This window comes from Engystomops pustulosus, chromosome 7 (assembly GCF_040894005.1).
Source record: "Engystomops pustulosus chromosome 7, aEngPut4.maternal, whole genome shotgun sequence".
NCBI lineage: Eukaryota > Metazoa > Chordata > Amphibia > Anura > Leptodactylidae > Engystomops > Engystomops pustulosus.
In genome coordinates, this window is record NC_092417.1 from 59,531,130 (window position 1) to 59,549,707 (window position 18,578).

The 18,578-nt window shown below is 44.6% G+C and overlaps 2 protein-coding genes across 11 annotated transcripts in view; one reads left to right on the top strand and one right to left on the bottom strand.

Annotated features, from left to right (window-relative positions):
• NIN (ninein) overlaps window positions 1–18,578 on the bottom strand; it is a 112,082-nt gene that overhangs the window by 80,051 nt on the left and 13,453 nt on the right. Inside the window, exon 1 of one of the 5 annotated variants that reach the window (XM_072116073.1) lies at window positions 11,525–11,692. The exons of 1 other annotated variant lie outside the window; for it this stretch is intronic. The gene's annotated coding sequence lies outside the window, so the exon portion shown is untranslated. Of the gene's footprint in view, window positions 1–11,524; window positions 11,693–18,578 lie in introns of those variants that run through there. 3 more of the 5 variants (XM_072116078.1, XM_072116075.1, XM_072116076.1) reach the window with 3 other exon arrangements.
• ABHD12B (abhydrolase domain containing 12B) overlaps window positions 10,170–18,578 on the top strand; it is a 29,455-nt gene continuing 21,046 nt past the window's right edge. Inside the window, exon 1 of one of the 6 annotated variants that reach the window (XM_072116084.1) lies at window positions 10,170–10,393. Coding sequence is in view for 1 of the 6 variants with exons in the window: in XM_072116080.1 (XP_071972181.1) it covers window positions 11,764–11,805 (42 nt within the window). In the remaining 5 variants the exon portion in view is untranslated. Of the gene's footprint in view, window positions 10,394–11,566; window positions 11,637–11,681; window positions 11,806–18,578 lie in introns of those variants that run through there. The other 5 variants (XM_072116082.1, XM_072116083.1, XM_072116081.1 and 2 more) reach the window with 5 other exon arrangements.

Here is an 18,578-nt window from a genome sequence, read left to right on the forward strand (position 1 = left end):
ACAGCATCTCCTCTACCCGGTTACAAAAACAGCCCCCCCCCCCACCTAGTTATTACAGCAGCCTTATGGAGACATACAGATGTACAGTATTCCAATATCCTAGTCCTCAGATAATTTCCTTATACAAAGGTCCAAAACTTCTGCATGGTAAAGCCGCTTAACTATAACTCAAGTTACCACAATTCAGAAAACAGTCTGTAAAGGTTGGGGGGCTGGCAATGTGTCAGAGACTTGGAACGGACAGAATACACCTCCCAATTTCTTGAGAAAATATAATTGGGTTCTTTACAGAGGATTTTTTTTTGTTGGAAAGGCCGGGATGTGGGACTTTCAAGGGTTAATTCGCAGGGCCCTTTCAGAATTGATAAAAAGAGGTTTCTTTCACCTGCTCCTCTCACCATTATGATACAGTTTCATGGCGCAGCTCCGTGCCAGCGAGCCTTGGGCGACTGCCAGCGCGCACAATGTAATTAGCGATCACCATTAAGTCATTGTCCTGAAATAGCCAAGTCTTTGTCTAACGTCATTGTCACCAGCAACAAAGTAACAAGTTTGTTTCTGTTTCCGGGCCGTTCATTGAGGCTTAGCCTGTGCTTAATGGAAGAATAATTATTAACCAAATTCCAAACAAAGGAGGAATTCTATTGGTTTCTAGGATATTCGAGATTTCCAAACGATGACAACCAGTGCTACACTAAGGTCAGAAACAGGTTTTACAGAGGATGGGTAACGTTTTACAAGCCACAAACTTGCTAGAAGTTTGGAGTTTTGTAAGCAAAGGGCACACAAGTGTTGCTGGAATGAACAGAATTGCACCGACCCAAGAGAATTATCAAACTCCTTTCTGTAATGATTGAGCTTCATCCACAGAAAGATGATGAACCACTTTAAATCAATAACAATGAAGAGAAAACATTTTGAGCTTTACACAACACTCTCCTTGTTTCCAACACCCCAGGGCGAGACAGGGATTGTACATGTGAAAACTTGTGACTCGGCCGCAGGAACAGAAAGGTCCAGAGCGATAAATACAAGGAACAATGTAGCAAAACAAGAGGTGGCAAAAGAAAAAGAGAAATTCTATTTTTAACTCAACATAAAAATAAAAACTAGGTCAATAGTAGACCTGCCATTCAGGAGGCTCAGAAGTTTGTTAACATCTATGGGAACAGTGTCAAGCCATGTGGTTACATTTCCAGAACATGAAGTTATTACATCCACCTGGGCGTTATTTTCTCCTTACACACTCCTGAAGACGCCTCTCTAGCTTCTAAACCTTGGTCCCACCAAGTTAATCCCTATAGCTGTCTTCTTCACATCTGGCTTATTGGCAGCAATAATCAGGGTCGTGGACACCACCGCCGTGTGCGAGTGTATAGAAATACATGGGCATACATGCATGGGGCCTAAAAATAATATAACCTTTAGGCCGTTTGCACATGAACAGGAAGTTCTGGCTGAATGCTACTCATACCATACTGTTATGTACAGCCGGGCCGCACTCTTCCCTAAGTAGGGAGGGGGTTAGTAGAAGGTTCTGCAGAACTTTTCCGGAGAATAAGAATTTCTGGAGTACTGGACACTTTTGCATTCGGAGTGAGCCTGCTCTGCCAACTAATAACCATAAGACTTTAAGCGGAGCACAGCGCTGCAGCATTCAGGCCCCCTCCCCTCCAGGAGGTTCTTCCATGCATATTGGAAGATTTTATGCACCAGATCAATTAACAGCACATGACAACGAGCATCCTCACACTCCAAACACAAACAAGCCCAGCAGCATCAAACATTTATGGAGACAGCAATTTTCTTTGCATAAATGACATTTGTAGAAATTAGAAACCAACAGGAGGGTTCAGCAATGATGGACATGAGTGGAATAGAAATGAAGACATTATGGAAGAGGGTTCCTGCCATCACCAGACATATTCAGGTCAATGTAAACCCCAGTGTGCTGAGGACTATGTGCCCATGATGATTCCATGGGGCTGGGGGATTCAGTTCTTTAATGCTACAACCATTTCAGCTTCTGGGGTAAGCATAAAGAAACAGCACTAAACACCCCATGTGTCATTTATAGGATTCCTTCCATATCACCTTGTTATGTGTCCATCAGTACAGTAGTAGGAGCAGGATCCCCGAATCTTAACTTTCAACTTTCCCACCAATATCAGCTGTTCATACAGGGAACATATAGGGTAAAGACTCATCCTACCCCATGTGATCATTATATCCCATATAGATTAGGAGGACAAATGGCAAGTAAAGAGATCACGTGGAACTGCAACCCATTTAGTAACAATGGATGAGACAAGCTCATGTATAGGGTGAAGACACTAAAGTGGCATGTATGGTTTCTGCGGATGTAGCCCTTTATGAATTGCCATACAGAATCTTAATTAAACAAGGGTTATGGAGAAGATCTTCCCATCCCAGAAAACATGATGTGCAAATAATATGCATTATGGCTCCATAAAGCAAATACTTCTATAGGTATCATAATGCAGCTCTTATTACAAGTAATGTGCACGTGACCCAAGAGGAGAAAAGTACTGTCTTGTCTTATCGGGTTACATAGAAAATACAGCTCTGGAGCACAAACAAGTCACATCACCGTTTATTAACATGTATCAGAATTGAGAAGCTCTTTAGACTGTACAATGACACAAATATTCAGGTACTGCTGATCCCCCTCCCATTCAACAATCGCTTTAAGGACCAAATTACCGTCTCTGTTTATAGCTAAATTATCCAAAGCGTTTTTCCTAACAAAGAGAAGTATTGTAAGTCATTTACCCCCTCGGCAGCCAAGACCTAAACAGCAAAATAAACAGCTGTGAACAAATGCTAATAGCAGCAAATTATACAACGATCTTGTGAATATTTAAAACCCTTAAGAATATGAATTGCGGATAGAAGGAAAAAAAAATAATCATCATCTGAATATTTATAGTCAATAATTGCAAACTGAACAGAGACGGGAAGCTCGCAGCCGCCACAGCAATTACTCAGATTTAGGAGCTTTAAGGGACGGGAGAAAAATATCTAATTATGGAATAGATTGAAAGTGTCAATAAAAGGAAAATATTGTCACATCCAACAATAAGCAGATCACTCCTTGGGAGACAACACATCATGTACATGTTCTCAGGTATACAATAGTCTAGGGATCTAGTATCGTAACCAAAAACTACAATACCAGACTTTTAAAATCCTGCAAGACCAGAGGAAAGGAAACCAGATACCAAAAAGAGTTTAAAGAATTTTAGGCCTCCTGCACACAAACATTGTTTTTAGCCACTGTTCTCACAGCTAGCACACGTCCCAATGTCTTTCTATGGGATCATACACAAAGCTGTGGTTTCCACAATCCCGTGTATGAGCCGCCTGCCCGACCCACAAGCTATGTTCCTGCCCATGCTTGCAGCTCTGTTTTTCTATTGTTTTGGGCACAAGAGTGGATCTCACATGCCAATCACCAGGGCCCCGTTGTTTGCAGCCCAACATTGCACATGGGTGGAGGTAGGACTTTAAGGGGTTATCCACAGGATAGGGGATAACTAGCTGGTCAGTGAGGGCCCAACCAATCAAGAGAATGGAACCTGATCTGGAGATCCCGTTCTCACTAGTGAGTGGAGTGGCAGGCCGGGTACGCACCCTGCCGCTCCATTCTATTTAGTGCTACGAGTGCTGGGCCCAGATATCACCGGATACATGCCCCTCCTGCCACTCCGACCACTAGTGAGAATGGGATCTCTGGATCACTGGGGTCCCAGCAGTCAGCCTCCCCACAGATCAGCTAGTTAACCTCAAATCCAATGGATAGGGTAGAACTTCTAAACTTTGGACAACCGCTGTAAAGAAAGCTTACTACCAAGATGTACGTTTTCCTAACCCTGAAGGTAATGGCCTTTGCAATATGCATATTAACCAGTTATTAGCCAGAAAGGGAACCGGTCAGGGAAAGAGGCAGGCATCCAATAACCATTACGTATCCCATTATGTAATTAAGTATGAACAATAACCACACTACCATAAGACAACGGGAGGAATTTATTAACACACTTGCACCACAATTCTAGTGGTTTTGTGACAAAAAAATGTCTTGCACCACTTTTATCATGCACTTTTCAGACCTTTTTTTCTGGCCTTGTTAAATCCCCCCAGATATGCCTAGAGGTTGGAAACATGAGACACAACCTCTATATTACACTTCTGGATCTCCATAAACCCAGTCTCACATCTTTCCTATAGTAAATGGCTTGATCAGAGTAACCAGGAGCTACAATACTACATCACACTGTCACAGTAGACAGAACGTCCCTACTCTACCTATTATTTTTGTATCAAATAGTAATCATGCATCTGGAGCCTTTTCTATTAGATATATGATAGGCCTCGGCAATGACAACAATGGTTGCCATGGCTACATCCATAACATCTATAAGTCCCCATTGCACTAGGCACCGTGAGATCTCGCAGCCCTATGAAATGGATTAAGGCCATTCAAGCGTGTCGGCAACGGGAAGACAAATAACCAAACAAATCCATCAGTGTCAGTCTGCAAGGATCCCCGTCTAGCCCAGGCATTAAGGAAAAAATAAAAATACAGACGTCATTCTGGACAAATCCTATCCAGATGCTTCTTAATCTAAGCTCACACATCCGGTTTTTGACAATAGTGGGAGATTTTTCATTTCTAATAATCCCGAACAAACAAAACGAATAAATGCCTACTTCTGGGCCATACCGATCCATGGGTTGTGTGTGGTACGGCAGTGCTGCCCCATGGCAATACCAAATACTGAATAGTTAAAACATCCCCCCTCCCCAAACCATTGTACGGCAATGATTTTTAGTTGGATTTTTTTTCCCCCTACTCCCATAGTGTTGTCTCGGTATAAAGGTTTATGTTCAATAAACTGGGTGAACACATACCCTATACAGACACTGTATGGCCATAATTATTATCATACAGTCTGCATAAGTCTCAGTTCACACCTGAGTTTGACAAGTTCCATTACTTCTGTTATTAAATAGTAGGAAAAAAAAAATAGTAGTTATTAAAAATAGTACCGCACCCAGCATCTTTTTTTGCCACTATTATAATGAAAAAGTGTAAAGAAAGATAACCTTCCATACACTGAAGTCAATGGGAAACGGAAGGCGAACAGTTCTGTTCAGTTCTGTTCTTAGTTCCCAATACCCTCTCTTAAAACGGAAAGGGTAATGGAAACCCCTGAAGCAGGTGTGAACTGAGCCCAACATACTACTACTAAGAAATGACTGAATAGAAAGATTTCTACTTCTAAATATTGTCTTTTCATTCACATTCAGTTTTTGATGCAGAGTTACATCCTTGCATTATCCATCTGAATAGAACATGCTCTATTTAACGGATGGGCCGCATGGTCTGGTTATAATAGTGACCGGGGGGGCTGACCCATTATAGGGTATTTCATTTAGTTCATTTTGTGTCATCCAATCTTGAAACCAATTTCCCTGTCATGGGTTGAAGCCCATTTTAGCTGCATATATCGTGGATATAAATACATGGAAAGCGGCCGCCTCAGGTACGCGTCAGTCATAGCGCAGGTTGATAATAAACCCAAGTGATCAGGGAGACATGCCATACAATAGACGCCTTCATGAATGAGATGTGCCATATTAAACGCCAATTACCTGGGCGCCCCTCGCTGGAGGCTAATGATCCAAGCTGGCGCTATGAATATACATGTACCAGAAAGCGCAATGTGACGGCCGCTGCTCAAGTTTGTAGACAATGCAACGCTGAGAAATAATCGGAGGTATTCAGCGGGAATCCTGCTCACCTGCCACTCACACTGACTGGCAGCCCTGCCATGGTGGAAGCCGCTGGGATATACCTTCTTCTCTCCGATTCTTTCATCCGCAGAGGCAGACACCAAGGAGTGTTATGTACTAGTGCAGCTCCTATGTGTGTTATGTACTAGTACAGTGGTGGCGAACCTATGGCACGGGTGCCAGAGGCGGCACTCAGAGCCTTTTTTGTGGGCACTCGGGCCATCAACCCAGCACACCAGACAAGACAAAGAATCTTCCTGCAGTTCCAGCAACATAAAAGATGCTGCTTTCAGTCATATATTAAAGTGATACGTACTTCACTGCTTGGGACTATAGGAAAAGGGAGAACGAGTAGACAGGACCGAATTATCTTTGGAGGACCTTCTGCTGAGTACTGAGGGACACTGGAAAGAAGCTAAAATGATGCAGATTTTCCATCTTGTCCTAAAAAGGCCAATATGATCGAACATTGTTGAGGAACAGGGAGCAATAAGTTACTGCTTTAATTTTTGGTTGGCACCTCGCAATAAATAAGGGGGGGGGGGGTGTTTGGGTTGCAGTTTGGGCACTCGGCCGCTAAAAGGTTCGCCATCACTGTACTAGTAGATAGTGTCACCCTTGTGTGTAGAAGAGGTCTGTGTGATCCTGCTTAGAAGGCTGAAACCTCACAGCTGAGGGTCTGCTGCAGTTGCATCCATAGAAAAGCCCTGTTTTGGGCTGCGTTCACACGTGGCGTTTCATTTTGAAACTTAATACAACAGCTCAGAAGAGGAGACTCACCCGATTACATTGCCAAATTACAAACGCAATCTTACTTCAATAGGTGATCGCAGGGAAAGTCTGTGCGCTGCATTTGGAAATGCAACGTAAACGCCATGTGTGAACGTGACCCAAGAGTCGGCAAACCTATACACACCAGGAATAGAGAGAAAGTTTCGTAAAAGTTTATTTTTTCATTTTTTATTGAAAACTGTTTGTATGAGAGGACAATGGGCTTAGAAACACTTCATTTTCAGCTCTTACAGCTGAAAGACCACAGTAATAGTTAGGAGTATACTTTATAATATGGAGTATACTTTATAATATGGAGTCTCCAATAAAGATGGCTGAAGGAGGGGATGCAACCTGTTTGCACTGCGGCTATTTAAAGGGCTTGACAATGTACATTAAATGAAAATGTTAACAGTAATGTAAATAAGCAAATCACCTCTCCTCAGCTGTAGTAATGCGTTTCAAAATGCAACATGTGACCGTGCCCCGTGGCTGGTGCCACACGCACCGCTTTGTCTGCGTTTGAAAACGCAAACGCAGACAAAGCCTCACCTACCGGGGCGGGCCGAGGCCCAATTGCATCGGTGTTTCTATGGAAACGCCTGTGATCGGGAACGAGCCGCCGGTGTTTTGCGTTAATTTAATGCAAAACACTGGCGGCTTGTTTCCCGATAGGTGAGGCTTTGTCTGCATTTGCGTTTTCAAACGCAGACAAAGCGGTGCGCGTGGCACCAGCCTGAGGGTGAAGACACACATGGCGTTTTTGGGCCGTTTTTACTAAGTGCGTTTTCAGATCGTTAAAAACGCATGCGTTTTTTTAAAACGCTTGCTTTTTTGTCAGTTTTTCCGAAATTGCGCAATGAAAACCGGACAAAAAAAACACCCTGAATCTGTTTTTCTTCATTTCTGGAAGTGTAAGCAGCTGAGAAAATGTAAGCCATGAACGCATTGTGTGACTGCACCCTCATCCAAGGGTGCGTTTACACTATCAAACCGGTCAAACGCACACGTTTCTGTAATTTGTTTTAAAACAAGCACCGTGCAACCGCACCCAAAGGCTATCGTCACCCTATGTCCCTGTGATCTCTCAGCCAGATTTTAGCAGCACCTGTGCATCAACCATCTCAGTTGCTTCCACATTCTGTGTAGAACAAGGTTACAATGATCGCAAAACATTCAGCAGAAGAAAAAAGAGGAAACCTCTCACATACAAGACAAAGGACAAAAGTGCACTAGAGATGTCCACACCATAAACATTAAACCATCCTAGACTTTATTATGGTCTCCAAATTGGTTTACTGTAATCTGGTTATTTATAAAGCGCCAGTATATTACACTGCATGGGACCAGCCATGTTATTATCAGTCTGTGCCACAGGGGAACCCATAAACCAATTTACTAACCGGATGCACACACAGTGGGGTCAGTATACCCAGCCAAATGAAAGGTGGGGTCTACCAGCAGAGCTACTCATACAAAAGAGAACTGTTTAACCCATTACCAACTCACCATGGGAGGAAATGCTGCCACGCAGCTTCCCATAAGGCCGCGGTCACACGTACCGCTAGACGTCCGTTCATAATGCGACGCTAGCGCACAGGGGGAGGTCCTCGGCCCGATCGGCTTAACAATCGCATGTGTTTCCCTGGAAACGCATGTGCGTTTGGGCCAAGGACCTCCCCCTGTGCGCTAGCGTCGCGTTATGACGGACGCCTAGCGGTACGTGTGACAGCGGCCTAAGGTGCTTTCAAACGTTCAGGTTTTCAGATGCAGTGTTTTATGTCCAAACCAGGAGTGGAGTGAAAAAAGTGGAGGAGCAGCTTCTCCCCATGATATGTTCTCACCCATGAGGGTGAAGACACACATGGCGTTTTTGGGCCGTTTTTACTAAGTGCGTTTTCAGATCGTTAAAAACGCATGCGTTAATGTCAGTTTTTCATTGCGCAATTTTGGAAAACGGACAAAAACGCATGCATTTACAAAAAACGCATGCCTTTTAAAAAAACGGATGCGTTTTTTTACGCATGCGTTTTTAACGATCTGAAAACGCACTTAGTAAAAACGGCCCAAAAACGCCATGTGTGTCTTCACCCTGAGGCCGGCGCCACACAGGGCGCTTTGTCTGCGCTTGCAAACGCAGACAAAGTCACGCCCACCGGGGCGGGCCTCGGCCCGATCGCATCGGCGTTTCTATGGAAACGCCTGCGATCGGGAACGAGCCGCCGGTGTTTCGCGTTAAATTAACGCAAAACACCGGTGGCTCGTTCCCGATCGCAGGCGTTTCCATAGAAACGCCGATGCGATCGGGCCGAGGCCCGCCCCGGTGGGCGTGACTTTGTCTGCGTTTGCAAGCGCAGACAAAGCGCCCTGTGTGGCGCCGGCCTGAGGCCGCGGTCACACGTAGCGCTAGGCGTCCGTTCCTAACGTGACGCTAGCGCACAGGGGACGGTCCTCGATCTAAATGCACGTGCGCTTCCAGAGAAGCGCATGTGATCGGCTTATCAATCGCATTCGTTTCCCTGGAAACGCATGTGCGTTTGGGCCGAGGACCGTCCCCTGTGTGCTAGCATCACGTTATGTGTGACCGCGGCCTTATAATCCACACCTGCTTTTGGCTTCAAAAACTGCATCTGAAAAACTGAACTTTTGAACGCGCCCTGAGGGCGCTGTCCCACGTTGCGTTCGCAAACGCAGACGCATTCAAAACCGCGCCCACCGGGGCGGTCCGCGGTCCGATCGCATCGGCGTTTCTATGGAAACGCCTGCGATCGGGAACGCAAAACACCGGCGCCTCGTACCTGATCGCAGGCGTTTCCATAGAAACGCCGATGCGATCGGACCGCGGACCGCCCCGGTGGGCGCGGTTTTGAATGCGTCTGCGTTTGCGAACGCAACGTGGGACAGCGCCCTTAAAGAGATTTAGGTGAAGCTCGAGCACAGCAGTCCCCAGGCTGTTATAAAGTCAGACTGCAATACTTACAAGCAGCAATGCCAACCCCTGTGCCCATGGCAGCATAGCACGAGCCGTACAGGTGACAGGGGAGTATAATGTGGGCCACAGAGACAGTCACCCGGCAGCTCCCTAGTAACTGAGCAGCGCTCCATAGAGCCACAACATAAACATCACACACCTAGCCCCGGGCCGGCAGACATGATTGTATACAAGCCACTAAAGCCTGTCATTGTCAGCAGAGAAACCTTCTGTTACCTACATGTTACCCAAATATAAAGGGACGCGACAAACGTGTCATAGGGATCACCCATTTATATACAAGCAGCATGAGAACCTCACTTATCTTATATATTTGTTTTGGGAGTAATTTCACCTGATGCACTTAAAATGATTTCCGGAGCTAAAAGAAAACGCACAGTGTGAACACAGCCTGTCCGGGATTAGAGAACCTCTTCTTATAGACCACCACATGTGTAATACCACATACAGCCTGTGCATAGGTGTGGGGCTGCAGCAATCATCGCTGCTCAGGTGTCTCAGTAGCTGTTGAAGTAATACTCCCAGCATGCATGGGAGTTGTAGTTTGGCACTAGTTGAACACTGGTGTGCAGGGAATAGCGGAGGTCTGAGAACAAGTCCGGGCAACCAGACACAGCCAGCCCAAATACAACCCCCTGGAGCTGGGCGCCGGCTGTTTCACCCCAGGCAGTGAAGTGTCCGCCAGCACACGTCAGGCTCTGCAGCGTGTTCAGACCTAGATACCCATCCAGCCAGTGCCACCCCTCACCCAGATATACATGCTTGTATCCACTCCTGGGAAAGCCATTGTATACTACTGCCTCACAGCAGGTAACTCATCGGATACTCTCTACAAAGGGAATATTCCTCAGCATCCAGCTTTCCCACACTCCTGAATAGCATCATCTAGTACAGTGATGGCAAACCTTTTAGATGCCGAGTGCCCAAACTACAACCGAAACCAACATTTTTCTCAAAGTGCCGATTCGACAATTTAAGCAGTAACTTGTTACTCCCTGCTCTGTTACATGTTTAAATTATATAGGCAACTGAGGACACCAATACAGTAGAAATAAGGAGAAGAAGTTTGGATTATCATTGTAGCTTCCTTCTAGGGTCCTGGGCTGCCTGGGACTGCGGGAGGCCTTGAATCCTGTCTGGCGAACTCCAGGTTGGGGTGATGGCACAGGTGCCCATAGAGAGGGCTCTGAGTGCCATAGGTTCGCCACCACTGATCTAGTAGCACAGCCATATAACCGGTCTCTGTGCACTTTCATGTCATTGAAGGAACCAGGTAAGGTGCCAGCCTCCATTTGTTGTCACCCATCGTCCCAGACCTCTGAAGGATGTGCTGACCCCATTCATCAGTAATACCGGTCCTGGTAAGGATACAACATAGCCCCACATAACAGGCATTAGAGATGTGGGAAAGCTGTGTGACATTACTCTGGGGCACCCAGCTTTCCTGCGTTCACATGTTATTGTTGAGCGATTAACTCTTCATGTACCATACACCCATTTTCCATGTAATCAGTGACTGCTAGTAGTTTGAGCTTAACCCCCTCATTGCCACAAGGCTAAATTAAAGGGAGAGGAAACTTCAAAGTGAATTACAATCTCGCCAACATGGAATAAATCTGGAAGCCATACCCCCTGCTACATCGCCTGCAATTAGGTGCCAGGTGCTGGTCCCGTATGGAGCATTTCACCAGATCAGTGCCATACAAAACATATCAGCACAGAGATGCCAATTTCTCCCAATTTAGGCAGCTCAGAAATCTCTCCTGCCGTGCAAGCCCTGTGCCCATCACATTACACATCGCCAGATGCAGAATCAGTGGGCACAGCATGGCATGCACTGACCTCCAGGGCAGAGGGCACCACTACCCCCTGCACCCAGCACAGAACAAGACATCCGGGACATGGGGCTGCTCCCTCCCCTCCGCCCCGACCGTTACTCACCCCAGTAGTCACTATGTGCGCCCGGCTCTCATTGTGGCTGCAGCTGGTGGTGAGGGGTACCCGGGCTGCCCGAGGAGATGCCAGCTCCCCCGCTCCGCTCTGATACTGAGAGGTTTGAATGATTCGGAACAGTCAGGGAGGGGGAGGGGATGTGACGAGGATAAGCGTCAGATATACAGCGGCAGGAGAATGCACCAGACGCCCCCTGATGGCGGACACGCGTTACTACAATACAACACATGCTGCTACTGCTGCTGCCCGCCACATACTTATCACTGCAGGTCCGTGTAAGAGCTCTCTGTATGCTCCACCATTCTGTATATAGCTCCACCATCCTGTATATAGCTCCAATATTCGGTATACAGCTCCACCATTCTGTATATAGCTCCCCCATTATGTATATAGCTCCACCATCCTGTATATAGCTCCCCCATTCTGTATACAGCTCCACCATTCTGTATATAGCTCCACCATTCTGTATACAGCTCCACTATTCTGTATATAGCTCCACCATTCTGTATATAGCTCCACCATTCTGTATATAGCTCCACCATTCTGTATATAGCTCCACCATTCTGTATATAGCTCCACCATTCTGTATATAGCTCCACCATTCTGTATATAGCTCCACCATTCTGTATACAGCTCCACCATTCTGTATATAGCTCCACCATTCTGTATACAGCTCCACTATTCTGTATATAGCTCCACCATTCTGTATATAGCTCCACCATTCTGTATATAGCTCCACCATTCTGTATATAGCTCCACCATTCTGTATATAGCTCCACCATTCTGTATACAGCTCCACCATTCTGTATATAGCTCCACCATTCTGTATACAGCTCCACCATTCTGTATATAGCTCCACCATTCTGTATACAGCTCCACTATTCTGTATACAGCTCCACCATTCTGTATACAGCTCCACCATTCTGTATACAGCTCCACCATTCTGTATATAGCTCCACCATTCTGTATACAGCTCCACCATTCTATATACAGCTCCAATATTCTGTATACTGCTCCACCATTCTGTATATAGCTCCCCCATTATGTATATAGCTCCAATATTCTGTATACAGCTCCACTATTCTGTATATAGCTCCAATATTCTGTATACAGCTCCACTATTCTGTATATAGCTCCACCATTCTGTATATAGCTCCAATATTCTGTATACAGCTCCCCCCATTCTGTATACAGCTCCCCCCATTCTGTATACAGCTCCCCCCATTCTGTATATAGCTCCACCATTCTTTATATAGCTCCACCATTCTGTATATAGCTCCAATATTCTGTATACAGCTCCCCCCATTCTGTATATAGCTCCACCATTCTTTATATAGCTCCACCATTCTGTATATAGCTCCAATATTCTGTATACAGCTCCACCATTCTGTATACAGCTCCACCATTCTGTATACAGCTCCACCAACCCGTATACAGCTCCAAAATTCAGTATATAGCTCCACCATCCTGTATACAGCTCCACCATCCTGTATACAGATCCACCATTCTGTATATAGCTCCACCATCCTGTACACAGCTCCACCGTTCTCTGTATACAGCTCCACTATTCTGTATACAGCTCCACCATTCTGTATATAGTTCCACCATTTTGTATATAGCTCCACCGTTCTGTATATAATTCCACCATTTTGTATATAGCTCCACCGTTCTGTATACAGCTCCACCATTCTGTATATAGCTCCACCATTCTGTATATAGCTCCATCAATGTGTATATAGCTCCACCAATCTGTATATAGCTCCATCAATCTGTATATAGCTCCACCAATCTGTATATAGCTCCACCATTCTGTATATAGCTCAAGGCCCGATAGCTCAATAGTATAGACCTCAAAGAAAGCCTGGTGATAGATCAGCCAGCAGAACTGATACTGCACATGACACACAAAAACATATTAAAAAACAAATAGAATGTAAATAATGTAATTATATATATATATATATATATATATATATATATATATACACAGTAATCACAAAAAGATAGCTATAAGTACTACTCTTGCGTGAAGCTCTCGAACTGATGTCAATGGGGCTCATTTACTAAGGGTCGCGGATCACACTTTCGTTGGACTTTCCCTCTTTTTGGGGATTGCATGGCTTTGACATGTGTCTGTGCTGGGATTGTGTTGTTTTTGGCACAGCTGCTCTGGTTTCCATGCAACACAAATTAGGGGGCGTGCCATCGAACGATCCGACTCGGACAGAGCGCGCAAATTGTGTCCAATGCACTTAGGCCCCTTTCACACTTGTGTTGCAGATCACGTCAGAGTTTGATCAGGGTGCGATCAGGGTTTGGTCAGTGAAAAACGCACATTTTGCATCAGAGTGCAATCAGTTTTCAGTCAGGGCGCGTTCACATGTTGCGTTTTGACCTGCGTTTTCATTGCGTTTGAATCGCATATACAACAGCTGAGGAGAGGTGATTTGCCTAATCCCATCACTGTTAACGTTTACAAAACGCATCGTAAACGCGATGTTTTGTTAACACATGCGTTATCAGTGCGTTTACAAATGTAATTAGGGAAAATGTAATTAGGCAAATTACCTCACATCAGCTGTTGTATATGCGTTTCAAATGCAATGAAAACGCAACCAAAACGCAACGTGTGAACGCGCCCTCAGAGTTTGTTCAGTGTCTCAGTTTTTCACGCTCGTTTTCATTGCAATTTCAATGCAATTTCAATGCGTTTTTCACGCTCAGAAAATGCGCGTGAAATGGACTCAGGACTGAGTTCTATCTTTTCTATGGCAATTGATGCAGGAAAAACGCATTGCACTTGCAAGTGTCTCAGAGTACAATGGGGGACATTTACTTACAGTGTCGGTGTCTGCATTGGCTTTGTTACTGACCTGCTCTCGGTAAGAAGACACACATTTAATATTGTGGAGCTGTGCAGAGACATTTCTGGCGCCGAGACTATTTTCTGTCCCTGGGACAAAATCTGTCCCGAGCACCAGAAATGTGTCCAACAGTCCCTGCTAGACCAGTTTTCTTTTGGTCTACTTTCCGTCAGTTTACACCGCCCAAAAAGGGCTGCGACACATAGTAATTGTGTCTGAGTCTCCACTCCGCCAAAGCCACGCCCCTTTTCGGAGAACAGTCGGAGCAGACGGAAAAAGGCATTTTTTCTGTCCCCGACAGCTAATAAATAGGTCGGAGAGCAGAACATGTGGTGAGAGCGCCACAAAACTGGCGGAAACGCCATAGTAAATGTCCCCCAATGCGTTTTTGATGCATCTCCATAGACTTGCATGGTGCGTTTTTCACGCGCGTGACTTGCAAAAGTAGAGCATGTCGAGATTTAAACGCGCGTTAAAAAAACCGCGCGTGTGTGCGTGAAAAAAAATGCAAGTCTGAAAAGACCGACTGTTTACAATGGGTCAGAGTGCAATGCAAGTTCTGCGCGTCAAAAGCACGCGCAGAAAACGTGCGTGAAAAACACAAGTGTGAAAGGGGCCTTAGGGTGAAGACACACATGCCGTTTTTGGGCCGTTTTTACTAAGTGCGTTTTCAGATCGTTAAAAACGCATGCGTTTTCAAAAAACGCATGCGTTTTTTTAACGCATGCGTTTTTAACGATCTGAAAACGCACTTAGTAAAAACGGCCCAAAAACGCCATGTGTGTCTTCACCCTTACAGTGAGTGCTTAGGCTCTTTTACACTTGCGTTTCAGATCTTGTCAGAGTGCAACACGTGAAAAAAGCAACGTTTTGGCTGTGGTTTTCATCAGTTTTTAAACTACCGTATATACTCAGGTATAAGTGAGGTGGGGGTTTTCAGCATATATATATATATATATATATATATATATATATATATATATATATATGTGTGTAAACAAGAGTATATATGGTAATTCATTAACATTTTTCGTTTTTCAACTAATGACTGTGGTCAGTGGAAAACGCATTACTCTTGCATTACACCTGCAAGTGTCTCAGAGTGCAATATAATGAAGCTTTGTTGATAATCCTTGGTCCCATTACTGAAAAAAAATGTTAAACTCCAATTGTCAATGGGGTAAAGAAAAAATTTGTCTGGAACTACAATTATAAAATATACAGTTTCGACGTACATACAAATTCAACTTAAGAACAAACCTCCGGACCCTATCTTGTACTAGCCCAGGGACTGCCTGTATGAAAAAAACTATTAAACACAATGGGACAGAGTGCAATACAAGTTCTGCAAGCCAAAAACATGCGCAAAACACATGTGTGAAAAAATCCTAGTGTAAAAGGGGCCTTACCATCCTGGAAGACTTAGCACAGCTAATTTTCTTGCCATATTTGCCAGCACTGCACACCAGGCTAGACTGATCAGTGTCCATCTGGCCCTGTACTGAGCATGCAAGGGTTAACACCAGCTGTACAACCGTCTCTTCCCGTCTATTGTTTTTAATATCAGTTCCCATAGATTTTCATGCATGGAAAGGTCCCTTCTGCTGTGCTTTAGTATAAATAATAAAGAAATACAGAATTTTGCCTTATATTTAAATCAATGGGTGAAGACACGTGGCGTTTTTAGGCCGTTTTTAGTTAGTGCGTTTTCAGATTGTTAAAAAATGCATGCGTTTTTTGAAAACGCATGCGTTTTTGACCAGTTTGAATTAAGATAATTGGTCAAACCTGTCAAAAACGCATGCGTTTTCAAAAAACCCATGCGTTTTTTAACGCATGCGTTTTTAACGATGTGAAAACGCACTAACTAAAAACGGCCTAAAACGCCACGTGTGTCTTCACCCTTAGCAAATGAGCCCCATTGACTTCAGTTCGCGAGCTTCACGCAAGACTTCACGCATGGTTCGTTTATCTTTGATAGGATCTGATAATCGTACTGTAAAAAAAGATCTGACTGAGTTTTGCCAAATTGTATTGAATGTCCAATGTAAGACTGCACTCGTACAAGAAAATTGTTTGTGTTTAACTGGAATGAGCTGCAGCTCCCTGGCATTAAGGCCGGCGCCACACAGGGCGCTTTGTCTGCGCTTGCAAACGCAAACGCAGACAAAGTCGCGCCCACCGGGGCGGGCCTCGGCTCGATCGCATCGGCGTTTCTATGGAAACGCCTGCGATCGGGAACGAGGCCCGCCCCGGTGGGCGCGACTTTGTCTGCGTTTGCGTTTGCAAGCGCAGACAAAGCGCCCTGTGTGGCGCCAGCCTAAGGCTGCATTCACAGGTTGCGTTTGCATTGCGTTTAGAAACACAATGCAAGTGGGTGGGGCCTGGTGGCATATGAGTTTCCATTCAAACGCATGTGATGGGTAACAAGCACCCAGTACTCAATGCAAACTGTGTGTTTCAATGGTAACATATATGTGATCAGCCAAAGCTTCGCCCACTTGCAACGCAATAGAAACGCAACGTGTGAATAAGACCGGAGTGATGGAATTCAACTCACTGTCTACTAAAGGAAGTTTATGCTTTCATCAGTTCATCCTATTATCATGGGGCAGCTTGTGATGCCATGATACCTTTTCTCTTGATGGTGAATGTCATCTCAGGAGACTGTGAGCCCATTAAGACAGTAACATATGGATCCCAAAGAACAATAAGAAAGGAGGGGCTGTGATTGATGCCTGTTTAAGAGCCGGATAAGAGCGCAGCTTTGAACAACACATTTAAAAATCCACAAAACGCTTGTAAGTCTATTGATGTACAACATATGGCCACTTTCTGGGATATTAGCCCAGACAGATCGGGGTAATTAAATTGTAGCACTAAGAAGGGGAAGGTGTTGTGTCTGGTTTTGCGATGAGAAGCATTTAGTACAATGTCTATGGTTGCCTAAACTCAGCTTACAATTCACAATAATTATCCATAAATAGCTTATAAATATTATAAAGGGTCAGAAATGTCATTATTTAAGAGATTATAATGATAGATCTGTGTGACGCTCAGTGAAATTTTCTGCAAAAATAGTTTGGTGTCCCCTGTGGATTTAACGTTCCCTGTGCTGCATATTTTGATATACACATGTGGGGTATGTATAATCTCCTCACATCATGCTGTTTAGGAAAGTATGTTTTCTTTATATAAGTATTTTGGATTTGTACATATTTTACAGGAAATTTTAAATTTTCATGCAATTTTTGCATTTTACTGCCATTTGCGGGAAAGTTGCATGAAGGTGGTAGTGTGTATGAATTTAAAAGTTATTCTTGTTTACATGGTGATTTCTGGAAAAATGTGATTTTGACAGAATATGAGCTTTCTATTTTGTGTGTGATATATTTTTAAACACATTTGTGGATAGCAACCAAATATGTCACGGTTTTTGTTTTAGCATTTTTTGGAGTGTATATTCTTGATGTTGTGTATTGTGGTGTACACTCACCGGCCACTTTATTAGGTACACCATGCTAGTAACGGGTTGGACCCCCTTTTGCCTTCAGAACTGCCTCAATTCTTCGTGGCATAGATTCAACAAGGTGCTGGAAGCATTCCTCAGAGATTTTGGTCCATATTGACATGATGGCATCACACAGTTGCCGCAGATTTGTCGGCTGCACATCCATGATGCGAATCTCCCGTTCCACCACATCCCAAAGATGCTCTATTGGATTGAGATCTGGTGACTGTGGAGGCCATTTGAGTACAGTGAACTCATTGTCATGTTCAAGAAACCAGTCTGAGATGATTCCAGCTTTATGACATGGCGCATTATCCTGCTGAAAGTAGCCATCAGATGTTGGGTAAATTGTGGTCATAAAGGGATGGACATGGTCAGCAACAATACTCAGGTAGGCTGTGGCATTGCAACGATGCTTAATTGGTACCAAGGGGCCCAAAGAGTGCCAAGAAAACATTCCCCACACCATGACACCACCACCACCAGCCTGAACCGTTGATACAAGGCAGGATGGATCCATGCTTTCATGTTGTTGACGCCAAATTCTGACCCTACCATCCGAATGTCGCAGCAGAAATCGAGACTCATCAGACCAGGCAACATTTTTCCAATCTTCTACTGTCCAATTTCGATGAGCTTGTGCAAATTGTAACCTCAGTTTCCTGTT